Genomic DNA, 18,380 nt, shown 5'->3' with positions numbered 1-18,380 from the left:
GTTCACGCGTCACCCTCCCTCAAACGCCCCGCTCGGACATCCCGACACAGGAGCAGCAGCCGGTCCCCGCGACCAGCGGCATCACCGGGGGCCTGTAAGAGCCCTTCGTGAAGGACCCCCCGTGGGGTCGAGCACTGGCCGGGATGGTCCCTCGGACCCGGGGTTCAACTTTCGGAACAGACGCGCCGGGGCATCGGCCCAGGTGGGAGTGGCCCGCGCGGGCACCGCCGCCCGGGGCCCCCACCCGCGGCCTGACCCACGCTCCGTGGGTGGACGCTTCCAAAGCCGCCGGCCGCTCCGTTTGGGGAGGACCCTCTCCTCCACGGCACTCGCGCGGCGCTGGCGTCGGACCGCGTTCTGCGCGGCTCCTTCCGGTCCTGGCCGGAAGTGACGGGCCGTGCCCCGGAAGCACGCTGGGAGCGGCCGCGGGAGCGGCGGCGCGATGGCGGCGGCGGCGGTGTCCGAGGCGTGGCCCGAGCTGGAGCTGGCGGAGCGGGAGCGGCGGCGGGAGCTGCTGCTGACGGGGCCCGGGCTGGACGAGCGGGTGCGGGCGGCGGGCGGGCGGCTGCCCCCGCGGCTCTTCACGCTGCCGCTGCTGCACTACCTGGAAGTGAGCGGCTGCGGGAGCCTGCGCGAGCCGGGCCCGGGCCTGGCGCAGGGCCTCCCGCAGCTGCACAGCCTCGTGCTGCGGCGCAACGCGCTGGGGCCCGGCCTGAGCCCCGAGCTCGGCCCGCTGCCCGCGCTCCGCGTGCTCGACCTGTCGGGCAACGCGCTGGAGGCGCTGCCGCCGGGCCAGGGCCTGGGCCCCGCCGAGCCGCCGGGCTTCCCGCAGCTGCAGAGCCTCAACCTCAGCGGCAACCGGCTGCGCGAGCTGCCCGCCGACCTGGCGCGCTGCGCCCCGCGCCTGCAGACCCTCAACCTCACCGGCAACTGCCTGGACGCCTTCCCGGCCGAGCTCTTCCGCCCCGGGGCGCTGCCCCTGCTCAGCGAGCTGGCGGCCGCCGACAACCGCCTGCGCGCGCTCAGCGCCGACATCGCCCACCTGGCCTCGCTCAAGGTCAGCGGGCGCCCCGGCGCGGGCGGGCGGGCCCCTGTGGTCGCCGCGGAGGGCGCTCGGGTGCTCAGCCGTCCCCGGCGACGCCCCACGGGCACCCGGCCTGGGAGGTTCCCACTCGAGTGGCCGGGAAGAGCCCGCGGTGCCGGTCCCTCCGGGAAGCCGTCCCCGCCCCCGTTAGACGAGAACTAACCCGGCCTCCGCCCTCGGGGCTTCTCCCGCTCGCCCCGCGCTGTCCCCAGCGGGGCGGGGACACGTGACACTGCCTCGCAGTTGTTGGCAAACTTGCCCTCCCGCTCGGGTCCAAAGCAGGACAACAGCAGGGCCCCGTGTCTAGATGTTTGTCGCCCCACACACGTGTGCAATGACTGAATGAGTCCCGTGTGTGTGGGGGGGGGGGTGGAGATGGGGGGCACCAGACAGGGCGTAAAGGTGTGAACTGACCGGAATTCACACAAGGCCACACGATGTGATTTCATGCATGAGACTCCCTTGGACCCCAACAGCAGCCTTCTGGGGGGCTATTTGTGCTGCTTACAGAAGCGGGAGGGGTTGCCCAACGTCAGCAGCCCATGACTTGGGTTTTCCTCTGGACGCCTTTGCCTGGGTGGGGTCTGTGCCGTATTCAGCTGGGTCCCCAGGCCCCCGCGGAACACTTGGCTCATGACATGCCCGTTAAGTCTGTTGAGTTCCCGAGACAGGTGGACGGAAGTCGCAGAGCCACCTGTCCAGTGCTCTGTCCCCTGCGTCTTCCCTTTCATTTCATCTTTAAAAAGGCAGGCCTATATTTCTTCTTCCTATTGTCCAGGCGGACTTTCCGTAATAAAACGTGTGTACCGTTTAGCAACTGATCTGTTTGCAGCAGAAATTACTCTTAATGCCCACGCATTTGACAAATATGTCTGTATGTAGAGGGGTGTGTGTAAGAGGAATAGGTGAGACCGCTGCAGACTGACACGTGCTTGCTGGCATTTCTGGGAAGAAGCTGTGGGGGGGTGACTCCCCGGGACCCCTTGGTCTTCCAGGGCTGTGGTGGGTACACTGTCTGCTCCGTCCTCCCATCTGACAGTTGGTTTTCCAGAGGTTGAGGTAGCAGAGGTGTGGCGTCATGTGAGTGTACCCTCAGTCGTGGCGTTTCTCTTCAGTCCGTGCTGTCTCACCAGCGCTGTGCACCACCCTGTCTGGCGCCTGCCTGGACGAGCAGGTGTCGGCTACGTGCAGACGCCCTCACTGAGGTCAGGTCATAGGCAGTGCCTCGTTGGCCGGCCCTGCTGTCCACCATTTTTAGACTTCTGCTCGATCCGTGTCACTTGCAGAGACCTGTTTCTTGGAGAGTGTCATTGCAAGCGCCACTTGGAACCCCATTTGGGCTTAGATGCCCTTTGGGGGCCTTTTCTAAAAGGATGCGTCGTGAGGACTAGAACACGCCGGAGGTTTGAGTGCAGAGCTGTCCTTGGCCTTCCTGGTGCTGTGGGGAGACAGCACGAGTGGGGAAAAGCAGGCTGGGAAACAGCGCGTGGGTCTCAGCTCATCTCGAGCGGCCTGTTGGCTCCTGCACCTGTCTCCTCACCTGTGAGAACAGGCACCTCAGTGCCCATGAGGACAGGTCACCCACACTGTGTTACAGCTCCCAGGCTGGAGCTTCAGGTGACAGCCGTCACTGTATTGGTGAGGGCTCTCGGTTCAGGGCTGGCTCCGCGGGACGGTCGCTGCTCCGCTTGATCGCTGTGGGCTCAGGGCCGGCTCCTCCGGATGCTGGGCTGGCTGGGTTTCCCTCTGTGTCATCGGGGACCTCTCCCTCCCCAGCAGCCTAGTCTGACTCCTTGCGTGGCAGGTCAGGGCTCTCAGAGCACAAAGCAGACACTGCTAGGCCTTCTTACGGAGCTAGACCTGGAACTAGCGCCCTGTTGTGTCCTCTGCGTCCTGTTGAGTAAATAAAGCCCAGTCCAGCCTGGTGGAGCGACGTCACAGGGTGTGAATGCTGGAGTCACCAGGGAAACAGCACACAGGCCTCTGCTTGTCCTAATCCGGTCCCCAGAGCCCAGCGCATTGGTGCGCACTCCCCAGGGAGCCGCCCCTGGCGGTGGCCCCAGAGCTGACAGCTGTAAAGACCTGATCCTCTTTCCCTCCCCATGAGTCCCCTGGGCCTTTGGTGGGCTGGCTTCACTGTCATCCACGCCTCTGACCCTCCAGCTCCCACCTCTCCGGGAGAAGTCAGAGTGTGGGGTGGGCTTTCCCCCGGGTTTGGACATTCTTGTACAGGGTTCTGTTACCCGCTGGGCTCCACTGCCAGGGCTGCAGTGCACCAAGGAGAGGTGGCACCTCATGTCACCACTGCCTGCATTTTAGGTGACACAGACCTGTGGCACTGCCTGTCAGAGCAGTAGACAGGACAGATGTGCCCCCAAACTCCTGAAAGGGGTCAGGAAGGCACCTTAGCTGAGAGGCCACACTGTCCAGGAGTCGTTCGCACTTGCGTGGGCCAGTGTGCTCACATATGGGACTCTTCCCACAGGCAAGTTTCACAGAAATTAGACTGTGAAGGTGAAATCTTTGTGCAATAATAAAAGAAACGGAAGTTAAAACACACTTCCTCAGTGTTTTTATTTTCTCTGCTGCTGCTGGAGGCAGCGAGTTCACTTAAGTGCCAGGGTACAGTCCAGCCCCCACCCCGCCCCCCCCGTAACGTGCACGGTGCCTTACACACCTGCAGAAGCAGAGGCTTTGTCTCAGGCTCACACCACCAGACACTTCCGACCCCTTCCCGGCAGCATGTCCCATGCAGAGGTGACTCCCACCAGGCAGGCGGCCTCACTGTCCAGGTTGGAGGCTGACCCCCCCTTGCCGCTGTTGTCGGTGTTGGTGTTACCCGCACGAAAGGAGCAAATGGCTGTCCGCGGTGTCGGCTCCGGGCGCGAGCCTGGAAGCCACTGCACGTGCAGCTCATTCTCCCTGTTTAGTGATTGTGGGTCTCCTGCCCTCAGGGTGGACCCCGCTTCCCCTGTGAGAAAGCCTGTGCATCTTGCCTCCTGCACGATTCCTACTTTGTACCCATGGCCCCTTCCATTCCGGGGCATCGCCCCAGGTGAGACCTGCGGACCCCACTTCCCACTGAATCTGGCGTTTTGGTGTAGGGTTGACCAGTCTGCTCTTGTCAGCCAGTCTCCACATCTCTACAAGGAGCCCCACATCTGTGCCTTGGCACCCCCAGGACCCTGTCTGCTGCTGCCTCCCTCCATCTCTCTCCCACCTCCTCCTGAGCTGCCACTTACGGCACTGCTCTGAAATGCCTGTTATTTGGTGATTGTTGCCCTCCGCACCCCCCCCAGTATCCCAGTACCTTTGTCCTAAAGCGTCTCTGGTTGGAGCTAGGAGCTCGAGAGCTACGGTCCCGCCCCTCCCCCCCCCCTGCTGGCTTTTGGTGGGAGGGGCTGCCAGGTCACCTGCAGGTGGGGTGCAGGGGTGCAGTCCATCTGCCCCACCCTATCCAGCCTTCTTCCCCTGCCCCCCCCCCCCCCAGAGTGGAGAAAGGACTGGAGAGGCACAGCATGGTGACAGTTGTAAGAAGTGCTGGTAACCCAGTGGCCCCTCAGCCGCTTGGTCCCGGGTGGCGACTGAAGACCACGTCTGGTTTACTTTGTGGCCCTTGTCCTGCGTTCATCCCTGTGTTGACTGTGAGCTGGACGCCTGCTCCGCAGGTGCCCCTGCTTCCTTGAGTCATGGCTCTGCCATTGGTGGCTCCTCAGGAATGTCACTCAGCGCTGACGCCGCTTCTCCACTCTGGTTCTCCTGGCAGCTTGACTGCTTCAGTCACAGGATTCAGACTCGTTTTTAATTTCCTTCTTATCTTGGGGTCTGAAATTTCATTAAAAGTGTCCCCTGCATCAGCCAAAGCCAATGGCATCTTCTGAATAATCGCAGCCCCTGCCTCTTTTCAGTCCTAATAAAACCCACCACTTACAGTGGCCCGCCTGCCACTCTGTCACCCCCCAGCCAGGACCCGACTCATCACTGGCCAGTGTGTGCCCTCGCGGTGCTGTGAGCGTGCGTGTGGGGCTGCCCACCACGCTGTCGTCCTCGCTTTGGCTCGGGTGTGGTCCACGCAGGCTAGGCGCAGACCCCACGGCCCAGGCCTCAGCTCTGGACGGGTCCCTGAGCCGCAGCCCAGCGAGAGTCCCCTGCCTCCCCTTGGCTGCCTCGCTTCCCAAATGCCTGTCCCTGGGGTCACTGCGACCCCGCCAGGGATGGTTTCTTCCAAGGCTATCCTGTTAAACCCAAGCCCCAGGGCAGCGCTCAGCAGTTCCAAGCAAGGCCACCCAGAGCTTCCCGCTGGCCCTGGGGGAAATGACCAAAAGGCACTTCTGTGCAGCGCCCAGCGCCCCTTAGTCTGCTGCTGGGGCAGTCATGCTGGGATAAGGGGTGCGGCTGGGCCTCCTGGAAGAGGACCCTGCCCTGCAGTGCCTGCTGGTTTAAGGGCCCCACCTGCTGGGAAGAAGGTTCCTTCCGTGTCCTGGAATCTGACCACGCCCCTTAGTGTCGCTAAGCCTGTCTCTGTGACCTTGTAAGATAGCTGCTTTGCTTGTTTTCATCATTTTGTCAGAGTCCCGACCGATAATGCCCATAGAAGGTTCTTCCCCGTGGGCCATGGGCTTCCTGAGCCTCCTTATGGGGCCGACAGCCGTGGCCCCTACACTCTTTCCTGGGTCATGACCGGCTGAGGACCTCCCTCCCGCATGAACGCCATCTGGCCATTTGTGGGCCCACAGACGTACTGCTGGTGACGTCGCATTTCAGTGTGTGCACTGAGGCTGCCTTACTCCTGCTGTGTTCTTTCCAGCTCCTTTGACTTAAACATCTTAGCACCACTTCGTGGGGCGCCCAGCCCTCATCTGAGGTGCTTCTCTGCTCGTACCAGATTGCTCGGTCCTGGCGGCCCATAGGTGTGGTCACCAGGAGGCTGTGGTTAAGACCGTGTTTTATGGAAGCTGCTTAGGCCGCTGACCGCAGTGCTGGCCCAGGGCATGATGGGACTGACGGTGCCCCCCGTCCCCAGCCGGGCCCAAGTCCGGGAGTCTGATGGCTTCTGCGTCCCCCTTCCAGATGCTGGACCTCTCCAACAACCAGCTGAGCGAAATCCCGGCAGAGCTGGCCGACTGCCCCAAGCTCAAGGAGATCAACCTGCGGGGGAACAAGCTGAAGGACAAGCGGCTGGAGAAGATGGTCGGCGGCTGCCAGACCAAGTCCATCCTGGAGTACCTGCGCGCCGGAGGCCGCGGCAAGGGCCAGGGCCAGGGCAAGGCCGAGCCCGAGAAGGACGAGAGCCGGCGGAAGCGGCGGGAGAGGAGGAAGAAGGAGGGCGGGGAGGGGGGGGAGGAGGAGGACGAAGCCTGCCGGCTGCTGCTCCGCGTCCTGCACGTCTCCGAGAACCCCGCCCCGCTGACGGTCAGCGTGAGCCCTGAGGTCAAGGACGTCCGGCCGTTCATCGTGGGGGCCGTCGTGAGGGGCATGAACCTGCAGGCCGGGAATGCGCTCAAGCGGTTCCTCACCTCTCAGGTGGGTGCAGCGCGAGGTGGGTGGGGAGGGAGGCCGTGGGGCCGGTTCCTCACCTCTCAGGTGGGTGCAGCCCGAGGTGGGTGGGGAGGGAGGCCGTGGGGCCGGTTCCTCACCTCTCAGGTGGGTGCAGCCCGAGGTGGGTGGGGAGGGAGGCCGTGGGGCCGGTTCCTCACCTCTCAGGTGGGTGCAGCCCGAGGTGGGTGGGGAGGGAGGCCGTGGGGCCGGTTCCTCACCTCTCAGGTGGGTGCAGCCCGAGGTGGGGTGGGGAGGAGAGGCCGTGGGGCCAGTTCCTCACCTCTCAGGTGGGTGCAGCGCGAGGTGGGGTGGGGAGGGAGGCTGTGGGGCCGGTGACCTTGCGCGGGCTCAGGGTGTTGGTGGGGATGGCACGTGGGCGCCTTGCGCACACAGACCCTTGCACCTGGCTTGGCAGTGGTGGCCTCCTGCTCTCCACCCACAGCTCTCACAGCTGAGCCATAGTTCTGAAGACAGCTTTGTTGCCATGGAAAGTCGGCGTTCCTGGAGTTTCTGATGCCTGGTGGACGTCCTGATGTCTATAATTAATCATACATTTAGTGTCACATACGATGGTTTTGAAATCAGCAACTCACGCCAGCATGTTCTTAGATGAATTGTTTCATTTTTGTTTAGGTCTTAGCTGGATAAACATCCTAATCTGTCCTCTTTCTGTGCAGTCTGCCCATCTTTTAAAATCAAAAGCACATCTTTGACGTGAGAAAGACCCCCGAGGGTGGCCCTGTGGGGACAGAGGCGTCTTTCTAGAGATTCATGTGTTACTGTGTCTTACGAGTCCTCCCTCCTGGAGGAAGCAGAGGGCATGCGAGGCCGCGAGTTTAGAACTCACAGATCAGTGTCTGAGAAGAAAACATGCTGGGCTTATTTTTCTTTTCAAGTCATACTTTTGTTGATTCAGTCATAAATTTTGGTTCAAAATGGGTTTTTTGAAGTCTGAAATATTGTGTTCTAGAGTTAGGGAAAGAAGAAATTCTGCTGATAAACAGATAAAACAGTTTTCTGAGGTTGGTGTCACAAAACGAATGTTTGGCTGGGGAGGCGGAGGGAGGCCGCAGTGCCGAGGGCCGGGCTGGGGCGCCTGCCCCGCTGGGCACGCTGAGCTTTGCTCGCCTCTCATCTCGTGTTACAGACGAAGCTCCACGAGGACCTCTGTGAGAAGAGAACGGCGGCCACCATCGCAACCCACGACCTCAGAGCGGTGCGGGGGCCCCTGCTGTACACCGCCCGCCCACCACAGGACCTCCAGGTGACGCAGCGCCCCTCCTGGGTCGCGAGGGGAGGTGTTCTTTGTGCTTTTGAGAAATACGCCTGCTAGAGATTGCATCTGAGCATTTGAAGATAGAATAAGACACTGCTCCTAGCAGGTACCCTAAACAAAACAGGACATGTTAACAGTCACTTTGGGGAGAGAGCTCCTCAAGGGAGGTCGTAACTTGAGAATGATTTTCTTCATTCGCTCACTAACTTTCAACCAAAAATGTATGGTTTGTATCCCAATGGCAAAACCCCTAACTTGGGGTTGACTTGAGCAGGAATTGGTCTGTCGCTCTTGTTCCACGTCTATTGCCGTCGGTGGCGAGCTGCACGCCTGCCCTGACAGGCTCCCCTGCGCCCCGTCTCTCCTTGGCATTCCAAGGTCTACAGCCCTGGAATGCAGCTGTGTGTTGGGCGGGTTCAAGGTCAAGCTCAGTTTCAAAAGCACTTGAGTGTTTGGGCATTCAGGCCCTGGTGACCTCTGAAGGCACCGTGTGAATACATGTGCTGCCGAGGCAGGAGAACTGCGAGCTCCTGGACTGTTGTCACCTGTCCCTGTCGTGGAGGTTAATGGAGGCGAGAGGTGACACTTAGAGCCAGAATGAATGACAGGATGGGTGTGTCTCGTAGCTGTGAGCTTGCGTTCCTGTGAGCTCACCTGAGGTTTGCACCCCGCAGATCGTCCCCCTGGGGCGCAGAGAAGTCAAGGCCCAGGATCTGATCCGGCAGCTGCAGCTGGAGGCCGAGGAGCACCGGAAGCAGCGGAAGCGGCAGACCGTCTCGGGCCTGCACAGGTCGGCTCTACGGGCGCCTGCTGGGGGCAGGGCAGCCGGGGGCGTGCGGACACTCCCAGGAGACCCCTGCACGCTGTCCTCCATCTCAGTAACTTGGAGAAATGTCCCCAAAGTTCATTCACTCTACTGTTAGGGATGCTCATGTGGGCTAAATACTGTTGGGTGAGTGTCCTGTGGGCGTGTCGGGGAGGTGATGCGACTTCTGAGAGAGCCAGTGCTCGGAGTGAAATCTGGTGTCACATCACAGGAAGGCGGTCCTCAGTACAGGCACCAGGGACACAGAGAGAAGAGGGAACCATATCGCCCACTAACACTGGGAAGACGACCCATCAGACCCCCTGCGTCTTACCCAGATCTCATGGGCTGGGAAACGCACCAAATGCAGGTCCCAGGCCGGCCTCCATTAGCCCTGCTGCCAGCGTGTACAGACACGGGTGTGAGCTTGTGAACGTGCCCTTCGTGTTACACTTACTTGTGCTAAAGAGCTTGATTTGTCTGGTTTAGCCTCTCGATGTGTCTTTATAGCTGTGCCCATAACGGGCATTTCTCCCACTCAGATACCTTCACTTACTTGACGGAAGAGAACACTACCCCTGCCTCGTGGATGCCCAGGGCGATGTCATTTCTTTCCCACCGATAACCAACAGCGAGAAGACCAAGGTGGGCGGTGCCTGACGCTCTTTCACGCATAGTTACCACCGCGCCTGTGCCCTGAAGCCCCGTCGCTCTGCTGCCCTCCTGCACCAGGCCGGCCTGCCCGCCTGGTGCCACACCCATCACCCCCTGCGCTCCATTCTGCTCTGTGTCTGTCGCAGGAAGGTGACAGTGGGCTTGTGTGACGCCATTTTACGGGGTTTTCTTCAGGTTCAGTGTCGCAGTTGCTGGTGTCTACTTCTGATAATTTTATTCTTTTTCTGAAATCTTTTTAAGATTAAGAAAACAACTTGCGATTTGTTTCTGGAAGTAACAAGCGCAACGAGTCTGCAGATCTGTAAAGATATCATGGACGCCCTCATTCTGGTGAGTAAGGCCTCCGGCTCCCTTTCTGGTGACTGGCCACAGGGGACAGAGCATGGTGTGTCCTGTGTTCCTGCCACCCTCCGCACAGCTGCCTCCGGTGGCAGCGTCTTCCATGGGTCGCCTCTAATCTCTAGGTTAAAGGACATTTTTCACTTGCAGAAAATGGCAGAACTCAACAAATACACTTTAGAGAATAAAGAGGAGGCCTCGCTGTCCGACGTGGAAGCTGACGCCACCTCGGAGCCACTGTCAGATCCCAGTGCTGAGAAGGGCGGCCCATGCCCGCTGCTGGTGGAGCAGGTCCGGGTGCTGGACGAGGACGGGCACCTGAAGGTGGTGTACCCATCCAAGACGGACCTGGGCTTCTCCGCGTCCCACGTGACCGTGACCCGCTGACCCACTGAGACAGAGGCCAGGCTGCGGCAGGGAGCCAGCGAGCACAGCAGGCAGAGCGCTAGTGTTGCCTCCTCTGCGGGGCTTGCGTGGGCTGTGAGCTACCTCGTCACGTTTCACCTCCGCCTTTTCTAAGCTTCCTGCATTCTTTGTTGTTTCCAAAAGGTTTGGTTGTGAAGGTGTGCTACGTGTCATGTGCTGAGATTGTCCTGCCCACAGCCCTTACTAAGTTTTCTTATGAAGTTAATCAAATAGCAGATGTTCTGAAATCATGTAGACACAGCCCATGACTCTTCGCGGGGGGGAAGAAGCCACTACAATTGGTTTGAATGTTCGGTTCTAAATGGAGACGCTGAACAACATGCATTTCGTTGAACTGCACAATTATTTTTCTACGATGTCACATCTTTTAAAATCACACTGCCAGAAAAACGTGCAACGAGTCATGTTCTCCAGCTTGCGGTAAATTTTTTATAAAAAAATTTTGTTCAGTAAATTTCTTAATGTTGCTATTGGCTGCTTCTGCGGTGGAGCTGCACGGAGCCTTCCAGCCCAGGGCCGCCCATCCATTGGGAAGGATCAGTGGACTTTCAAAATCCCTGGAAACGAGCACCTCAGTCACAAGTAGACGACGGTAGGACCACATCTCGGTGGAAATGCACAGGTTTCCCATCGCAAAGTAGGGTTCCAGGGCGGTTCCCTGTACTTTGTCAGCTGTCACCAGCAGCTGACAGACCGACGGTGGCAATGACTGCAGGCCTAAGGTTTCGAAGCCAGAAGTCCGAAGGTGTGCGCCCCACAACTGAGGCTGCAGCATCTTTTACTGGAGGTGTTTAGTTTTCCACGTCACAGGCCTGGACCGTCTGTGTCTGCGTGTGTTCATAGTGTGTGCACACACACGCGTCCGTGCCCCTCCCTGGAGCCAGAATGTTCTGGGTGTAGGGAGCCAGCCAGCTGTTAGAGCTGGTGCTTCTTACTGACCTCACTGCTTCACGTTCTGGCTGAAATCTGTGACACTGACTCCTCAGCTTGTTATTTAGTGACACCATTTATTAGATGGCCTCTGACCCACAAATGACAGTTTGTGTGTTTTGTCATTTTGGGGGGAACATTTGAAAGAGCCCCACTTAACCCGTGCAGTTAGCCATCAGAACCACCTGTGGAGCATACAAGCAAAGCCACATGGTCCCCAGAGCTCAGCCAGCCCACTCCTCAGGACATGGCGGGCTCACTGCCAAGCCTTCCCGTCTTCCCTGGGCTGACGCAGGTGCCACGTGACAGCTTTCCCTTCTGCTGTGTCCCCCTCATCGTGTCATGACCCTTGGCAGTCAAGGCTGCTGGTGCTGTGGCTGGCACGGGGTGGCACGTCACAGTGGAGCCCAGCTGGGAGCTCCGGGCTGGGGGGGCCGCAGCCAGCTGCCCTCTGGCTGCTGGGACTTAGGGTTCAGTGGCCACATTGTGTCACATCTTCAACCTTAATGGTGATGAAGCCACTGGTGCCTGCATCTTTTCTGATGCAGCTCGAGTCTGTAAGATTTAGAATGTACTTCACGTACGGCAGAAAGCTGACATTTTTTTCTTTGCCAGCCCAACCCTCTAATAAAAACCCAAGAACACCCAGCTCCTTCTCAGTGGGTGTCTTCCTGCCGGCATTTCTGGAGGTGAGTGTGGAAGTGTCTGGAGAGACTGAGGACCTGTTCGGTCCCTGCCTGCTGGCCCTGCCCACGCCCTGCCAGCCAAGAGCAGGAGACACTCAGCAGCCAATCACACAGGCCCAGCCCAGAGAAGCCTCTGCCCTTGACCTTAGGACCCTGGGAACCAGCTTCCTGCCGGTCCTCTTGGCCCAGGGAGCAACTAAGGACCCCCCAGCAGACCATCGGGTTCCTTAATCTTTGGGGAGGAGGCCAGGTGGTGACTAAGTAAGCTCCTGTCCCAGCCCTCCCAGGGCTGTAAGGACAGTCCGGGGTACATGACCAGGGGGCCAAAGCGCCTCCATTTACCCAGCTCCTCAGGTCTGGCTGTGGCCCAGGGGGCACATCTCATGGAGAACGTGCTCCTTGGGCGACTTCAGCCTCCCCCTCAGACTGGGCAAGGGGTGCAGATGGAACCCACAGGAAGGGGACACTGTCATCAACGAGGGGACAGGCTGGGGTACCTGCTCTCCATCCTGAGACCTGGCCCGGTGTACAGGGCACCACTGGCCAGATCCATTTGGACCTGAGCTGGCATCTGCCATCTGCTGCCACCCTTGAGGTTCCTCTGACCCTAGAGGTGTTTGTGAGGTCCCCATGGGTGTCACTCAGCAATGCTGGACCGAGCTAGAGGCCCCAAGATCCCCCCATTTCCTAGCAGTGCCCCTCCCTGCCCCACCCACGTCCCCATGGGGCTTTGGCCTTACCCCAGGCCAGTCACATCCGACCTATCACCAGCAGGCCTGTTCCTGCCAGTGGCCCCGCCCATGTCCCCACAGCCCCCACGCCAGCACCTGTTCTGTGATGGCAACAGGGTGAGACCAGAAAGGGGGTCCCCTCCCTCCCCAAACGTGGCAAGTGGGTGGGGCCTCTGGACGCGGGTGCTGAGGCCGAGACCAGACACACCCCTCCCCTCCACCCCTAACCTGCTTCCTGACCGCACCTGCAGCAGGCCTTCCAGGGCCCAGAACCCTGCTGACCTCCCTCGGCCAAGGCTAGGGGTCACCTGGGCAGTGCAGCCCCACCTGAGGCCCGCCACCCTTGTAAGCCGGTCCCGTGGGGTCTGCCCCTCCCTGCCAGCTTGGCCTCATCTCAGGGCCCACAAGAAGTGACTGTCCCTCCTTTCTTAGCCTCAGTCCTGGGGTAAGCGCCACTTCCCTAAGATGTGTCTGGCAAGGGTCTGCGGGGCCTGACCTGAGTTTGCAATAGGTGAGACCTGAGCATGAGGCCCAGGAGGGCACTGCTGAGAATGGGAGGCTAGGACTTAAAACCTTGTGTGGTCAGGTGAGGCAGGGTCAGGCCACATCCTGGCTTTGGGCCTCAGAGCTGTCACCTGTCCTGGCTTTCTTCCTGCTAGAGGGCCAAGCCAGGAGGGGTCACATTTCAAGGCCCAGAGCCAAGTAGGAGGGGTCACAGGCCTCCTGGGCCATACGCCCTCCAGCTGGCCTCCCATGTGGGTGGGGGACGGAGCAAAGTGACACTTGGCCTAGGGGACCCATGGGAGAGGCCGACGTCCCTCCGTCATTCCATCCATCATGCGTTAGTTCAGCACGTTTAATGACTGTCTTCATGCACAGCCCTGCCCTCCCAGTGGGCCGCCCCTGTGCTACACAGCCCAGGGAGAGCCATGGCCCCGCACTGGCTACTGCGGGGGAGACAGGTAATGGTCTGGAACCAAGGCCAGGGCGGGTCTCAGGCCCCGGGAAGGAGGGCAGAGGGACACAGCTACCCTGACAGCCACCCTTGCCCAGCAGAGTCAGAAGGTCCAGAGGGCAAGGGCCCTGCCAGGGCCACACCATCACCCAGGAAGGACCCACACCTGGGGCAGCCAGGCCTGGGCCCGCCCAATGTGCCACGGGCCCTGGCCTGTGGGCCCAGCCTCGGTAGGTGCTGCAGCCCCAGTGCAGGGTGATCCCTGTGCCCCTGGGAGTTGCCTGTGCGCCCATGTAGGGGCCGTGAAAACTGCAGTGGTGTCTGCGTGTGTCCTGTGTGCTGGGTCTGCCCTGGGGTCTGCATGGAGTAGACGGGCCTGTAACTACGGGGAGGGGCTGGGAATATGGCGAGGGAGTCTGTGTACACAAGATGCGTGTATACAGGGATCCATGTGTGTGGGGGTCCGTGCATATGGTGGGGTTCTCGTAGACGGGCGGTGTCCCTCCCAGCCTGTCCCCCAACCGCATGTGGCCGGCCGGCAGTTATTTGCACTTGTGCACGAAGTAGCCGGTGACGTAGCCCAGGATGAAGACGGCCCAGAAGACGGCCACGCCGCTGAGCACCTTCATGGCGATGCCCAGCTTGCCCGAGCACAGCTTCCGGGAGAACCTAGAGTGAGAACTGCCGGCAAGTGAGCCCCAGGTGGCCCAAGTGGACAGGGAGGCTGGGCTGGGGGAGGAGTCCTGAGGAGCCCAGCAGGGGTCGTCCGAGGGAGGTGGCCAGGGAGGTGGAGGGCACAGGCTGGCTCGGACTGCCAGGAGGGCAGAGGCCACCAGGAGGGGCGGAGGCAGCTCCTCCCCGGCCCTCACCTCTCCCCGCTCGAGGCCTCCTCTGTGCTGGACACAGCCTCCGCGCTGACTGCATCCTGGCTGCTGTCGTCCCACCTGCTGTACTGGACGCCACTGTCCTGGAGCTGCATGCTGGGGCTGGGGGGCTGCAGCGAGTGGGCAGAGGGCAGCCGGGGCCTTCACGGTCGTCGGGGAGACGGAGGCAGGCGTTCAGGACTGATTCACTGTAGAGCACAGCCCTGGCGAGGACAGTGGGGAGAAGGCTATTTCAGGGTGAAGGCCTGCCTAGGGGCCGGGGTGGCACTAAGGTGGGCTGGCTCCTTTAACACGTTGCGTACGGCGGGGTTTAAATCCCTCATACCCCTCTGTTCCGGCAGGTTTTTAAAAGAAACTACTTTAAAATGCACTCTTCTCTTTAAAGCGTAAATGCTTCTATGTCATTTATTATTTTTCTATGGAATTTTTTAGGATTTACTCACCTATGATGTTAGTAATCCCTCCTGGTGTGATACTGCAGAAAGCAGCTTCCTTTGTGCAGTGGGACACGGCAAAAATTGCATATGTACCGAGTTTCACTTCTCACTTTTTTTGATGCGCACACTTTACACACCCGTGTGTGATATTTGTTCTTTCCTCTTCCCACTATGGGCTCCAGATGATGCGTGGCCAAATCTCCCGAGAGCCTGGCCGGATTGTGTTCCTTGGGGGCCCGCTGCGTAGGCACTTTCACAGCTGGTTCCCTGTCGCCACTCGTCTCACCTCCCTGTCTTGGCCTCTCACTGCTCTCTGCCCAATCTTTTGAAATTCTCGTTATCCGTCCTTAACGCATGGCTCAGAAAAAAACGAAGGTTCTCGTGATCCGTACGCAACGTGTTAAGCACAGCCTCGTCTGCCTCCTGCCTTCTGATGTGACCAGAAGCAGAATGGTTAAGCCACTTGCCCGGGGCCACATAGGAGGCAAAGCTTGGGAATTCTAACCCGGGGAGGCCGAAGTCCGAGAACCCTGCCCTCAGATGTGTGAGAGGCTGAGTGTGCACCCAGCCCTCCTTGGGGGCCCCCAGCCGGGGTAGGACAGCATGGGTCCTCGGCTGGCCGATAACTGCTTTCCTCCTTCCTTCTGTATTCTGGACATATAAGGCCCCAGGGCCATCTCAGGGGGTTGGGAAAGAAACGGATGGGGCGGCAGCTGGTACAGCCTGTCCGGTTGGGGGAGGCCTGGCAGCAGCTGTGTGCTCTGGCCTGTTAGCCTTAGTCCCTTCTCTCCATTGCCTGTGAGAGAAGCCAGGGCTTGGGGGGTGTCTGGGCCTGCTGGGGGTCCAGGGGCTGGGGAGGCAGGTGGCAGCAGGGCTGAGACCTGGCTCAGCCCCCACCAGCCTGGGAAACACTGACCTTGATCCCAGGTGACCTTGGACACAGGCTTCAAGTCACAGTGGGCCACTCAGCTGCTACAAGCCAACCCAGAAAGTCATGAAGCCAGGCAGGTCTTACCCCTGCCATGCCTGGTGTTCACCCTTCCTGAACCCCAGGCCAGTGGGGAGGAAGGAAGGAGCCTGTCCCTGGGCCACAAAGCCTGTCATTGGGGGGGCACTTGCTCAGAGGCGGCCACTCAGGCCAGTTCTCAGGCCCGAGGGAGGTCACGCATTTGTAGACTCTGGGTTCTTTCCCAGGGTGTGTCCTGGAGAGGGGCTATGCGTAAACTCTGTTAGCTACCTACCTCACGTCCACCCCTTCCCTCCAGTGGGCACAATCTTTATCTTGTTCCAGGCAGCAATGTGCCAACCCTAAGTGACAGCCATGGGCTAACACAAGCTTAATCCCCTGATCCCTGCTTTCCTGTCACCCAGATGTGGGCAAGGTGCTGGGAGGTGCAGTGGGTGGGTGGGGGTGGGGGGGAGCACTTTTGCGTTCATGAGACAAACAGCAGCCACCTCCTTCTTCCTACCTTGATGTGATGGCTGGAGCTGCAGCAGCCGCCTTGCAACCCCAAATACCCTGCAACCCCAGCCCTGATGATACAGCCTCTGAGAACACACCGAGGGCCCACAAGGGGCTTCCTGGTGTGATGGCAGTCAACCCCAATCTATTCCAGCCAGGGACGATGGGCTCAGGTCATTGCAGCAGAATGTGTTCCAAACTGATGTAGGTTATGGCTCTCAAGTTGTCCTGCTGGGACAGAGCCACTGGAAGCTGGCGAGGTGCCTAGAATTGGGCTCCTGAGGGCTACCCTCACGTGCTCAATCACTGTCTGTCCAGCCCCGCGATGGTCACACTATGTCCAGAAGCCTGGGACTCTGCTGCCTGGCAGGGCGGCCTGCCAAGCCCTGGGAGCCTCGGGTACCACCCAGCACCTCCCCGGAGCTTGTGAGGACACGGGCTGCACATACCTTAGACCCCCTCAGCCCCAAAGCACCTCTGAGGAGCCCAGAGTTTACAAAGGGAGAGTCCTGGGGGGAAGGTGGGGCTGAAGCCTCTGGGGCCCAGGTAGATAGATGGTCAGAGCCTGGCCAGCGGATCTCACCTCCTTCCAGCCCGCTGCTGATGCCTCCAACCTTAAAAAAAGAAAAGGTGAAAAGAAGCGGCCGTCAGGGGTCGCAAGGGAACTGGCCCTGAGGTGTCCCCAGGCGGCCCGCGTCTGGCCGCTCCTCGGCGGGTCAGGCCCTGGGTCCCTCCGCCAGGGACAACCCCACTTCCCCCGACCCCCACCCCCACCCCCGCAACCCTTGTCCCAGGCCGGCCACTCACAGGCCAGGTTGGCCGCCTCCTCGGAGGGCCGGGAGCAGCCACAGCAAGGCCCCCCGACCCCCACTGCACGAAGAATCTACACCACGATCCCGCGTCTCACCTGGCGCCTCCGCCCCCCCACCGCTCCGCGTGGCGCAGACTAGTCCCGGGCGCCGAGGGACGCACAGTCTCGGCGGGGCGGCGGCTGGGAGGCCGCGACGCTCCCGAAAAGACTGAGGGACCCGGGAAGGGGCGGGGCCGTGCCCGAGGGCGGGGCAGGGGGCGGGGCGAGCGGGGCTGTGCCCGAGGGCGGGACCGGGGACCGGGCGAGCGGGGCCCTCCCCGACCGCACCACCGAGGAGGTGGGCGCTGCAGGCGGAGAGGCCTCAGGGGCGGAGCTGCAGGGCGTTGGGCCGCAGGACAAGGGCCTCAGGGGGTGGGGCGCGGGGACCGCGAGACCGAGGAGTAGCAGAGGGGCGGGGTCTCAGGGCGCGCTGCTCCCCAGAACCAGTCGCCGCCAAGATCTCTGAGCCCCGTCCCCCCGTTGCAGCCCCGCGAGGGCGCCGCGTCCCCCTGTGAATGTGTGGGATGCTTCTGCTTCTCTCCTGTCTGACTCCTACCCTACAGTCTAGTCTGCATCTCTCCCAGCCTTCCCGCAAATAGCTCTTACTGTAGATATGCTAATTGACTTGAGGAATTCTGCAAAAACAGCCTCCTGAATAGGTGGGAAAAGATACGCAAAGCCTTAACTGGTTATCAAAGAGAAGACTCTCAGGACCAGACGCAGACCAGCGGGGTCGGGAATCCACGGGGAACAGAACTGGAGATTTCGTGCTCTCGCTCGGACCCCTGTGGGCGCCTGGCTGTCGGGAAACCTCACCGCCTCGTGCCCGCCCCTCCTCCCTTCTCGTGGTTAAAGACGGCTGAACTCTGTACTTTCTTAAGACGGATTTCAGGAAACTAGAAATCTCCCATAAGATAAGACCTTTCCTTGTCCCAAACGCTGATGCACTGAGCACACAGGCCTTAGAACAGCAATACTCCCTGGAGCGCAGAAGCGGGTTTTGGAGCCTCCATGTGCCATCGAGGAGGTGGCTGGGCTGGGGCGGCCCGGGGCCTCCACGGCTCCAGGCTGGTCATCAGAGCTCCTGGCTGTGGGGGCCAGAGGCGGAGGCGGCCTGCACTCAGCGAATGGTGCTGCACGGATGAAAGCACAGGATGTGCAGAGAGCAGAGGGAAATGCCCCTTGGGCCTCCTCCACGTGCTTCTGTGCCCAGAGCCTGCCCAGGGCGGAGGACTGTGGACAGACAGACGTCAGTTAGCATGACAGACAAGGGGCCTGCCCTCCTGGAGACTCATCCCAGGA

At 60.5% G+C, this 18,380-nt stretch overlaps 2 protein-coding genes across 5 annotated transcripts; one reads left to right on the top strand and one right to left on the bottom strand.

The window, feature by feature from the left end:
* Window positions 1–398: 398 nt before the first annotated feature.
* On the top strand, window positions 399–11,721 carry LRRC47 (leucine rich repeat containing 47). The gene is made up of 7 exons (XM_074334212.2): window positions 399–1,057; window positions 6,155–6,607; window positions 7,770–7,886; window positions 8,573–8,688; window positions 9,246–9,348; window positions 9,619–9,708; window positions 9,868–11,721. The coding sequence occupies exons 1-7, from the start codon at window positions 443–445 to the stop codon at window positions 10,102–10,104; spliced, it is 1,731 nt and encodes a 576-aa protein (XP_074190313.2). The 5' UTR covers window positions 399–442; the 3' UTR covers window positions 10,105–11,721.
* A 1,611-nt stretch (window positions 11,722–13,332) lies between these two features.
* SMIM1 (small integral membrane protein 1 (Vel blood group)) lies at window positions 13,333–18,343 on the bottom strand. Of its 4 annotated transcripts, XM_074334216.2 has the most exons (5): window positions 17,136–18,334; window positions 16,678–16,842; window positions 14,773–15,196; window positions 14,315–14,532; window positions 13,333–14,126 (listed from the first exon to the last, which is right to left on the bottom strand). In XM_074334216.2, the coding sequence occupies exons 4-5, from the start codon at window positions 14,422–14,424 to the stop codon at window positions 13,988–13,990; spliced, it is 249 nt and encodes an 82-aa protein (XP_074190317.2). In that variant the 5' UTR covers window positions 14,425–14,532; window positions 14,773–15,196; window positions 16,678–16,842; window positions 17,136–18,334; the 3' UTR covers window positions 13,333–13,987. The 4 variants fall into 4 exon arrangements, with proteins under 4 accessions (XP_074190317.2, XP_074190318.2, XP_074190316.2 ...); XM_074334217.2 differs by lacking the exon at window positions 14,773–15,196 and having other exon boundaries at window positions 13,333–14,114; window positions 17,136–18,343; XM_074334215.2 differs by lacking the exon at window positions 14,773–15,196 and having other exon boundaries at window positions 16,812–16,842; window positions 17,136–18,331.
* Window positions 18,344–18,380: the final 37 nt, after the last annotated feature.

The sequence above is a fragment of the Rhinolophus sinicus genome, chromosome 14 (genome assembly GCF_057876585.1).
Source record: "Rhinolophus sinicus isolate RSI-liver-muscle chromosome 14, RSI-T2T, whole genome shotgun sequence".
NCBI lineage: Eukaryota > Metazoa > Chordata > Mammalia > Chiroptera > Rhinolophidae > Rhinolophus > Rhinolophus sinicus.
The sequence above is the reverse complement of the archived record's forward strand: the minus strand, read 5'-3'. Positions and strand labels throughout refer to the sequence as shown.

Excerpts from the sequence above, each read along its gene's own strand:
- SMIM1 (XM_074334216.2), bottom strand. The coding sequence starts at position 14,424 with ATGCAGCTCCAGGACAGTGGCGTCCAGTACAGCAGGTGGGACGACAGC. Across the intron at positions 14,127-14,314 it reads GAGGCCTCGAGCGGGGAGAG|TTCTCACTCTAGGTTCTCCC; the intron begins GTGAGGGCCGGG and ends ACTTGCCGGCAG.
- LRRC47 (XM_074334212.2), top strand. The coding sequence starts at position 443 with ATGGCGGCGGCGGCGGTGTCCGAGGCGTGGCCCGAGCTGGAGCTGGCG. Across the intron at positions 1,058-6,154 it reads CCCACCTGGCCTCGCTCAAG|ATGCTGGACCTCTCCAACAA; the intron begins GTCAGCGGGCGC and ends TCCCCCTTCCAG. Across the intron at positions 6,608-7,769 it reads AGCGGTTCCTCACCTCTCAG|ACGAAGCTCCACGAGGACCT; the intron begins GTGGGTGCAGCG and ends CTCGTGTTACAG.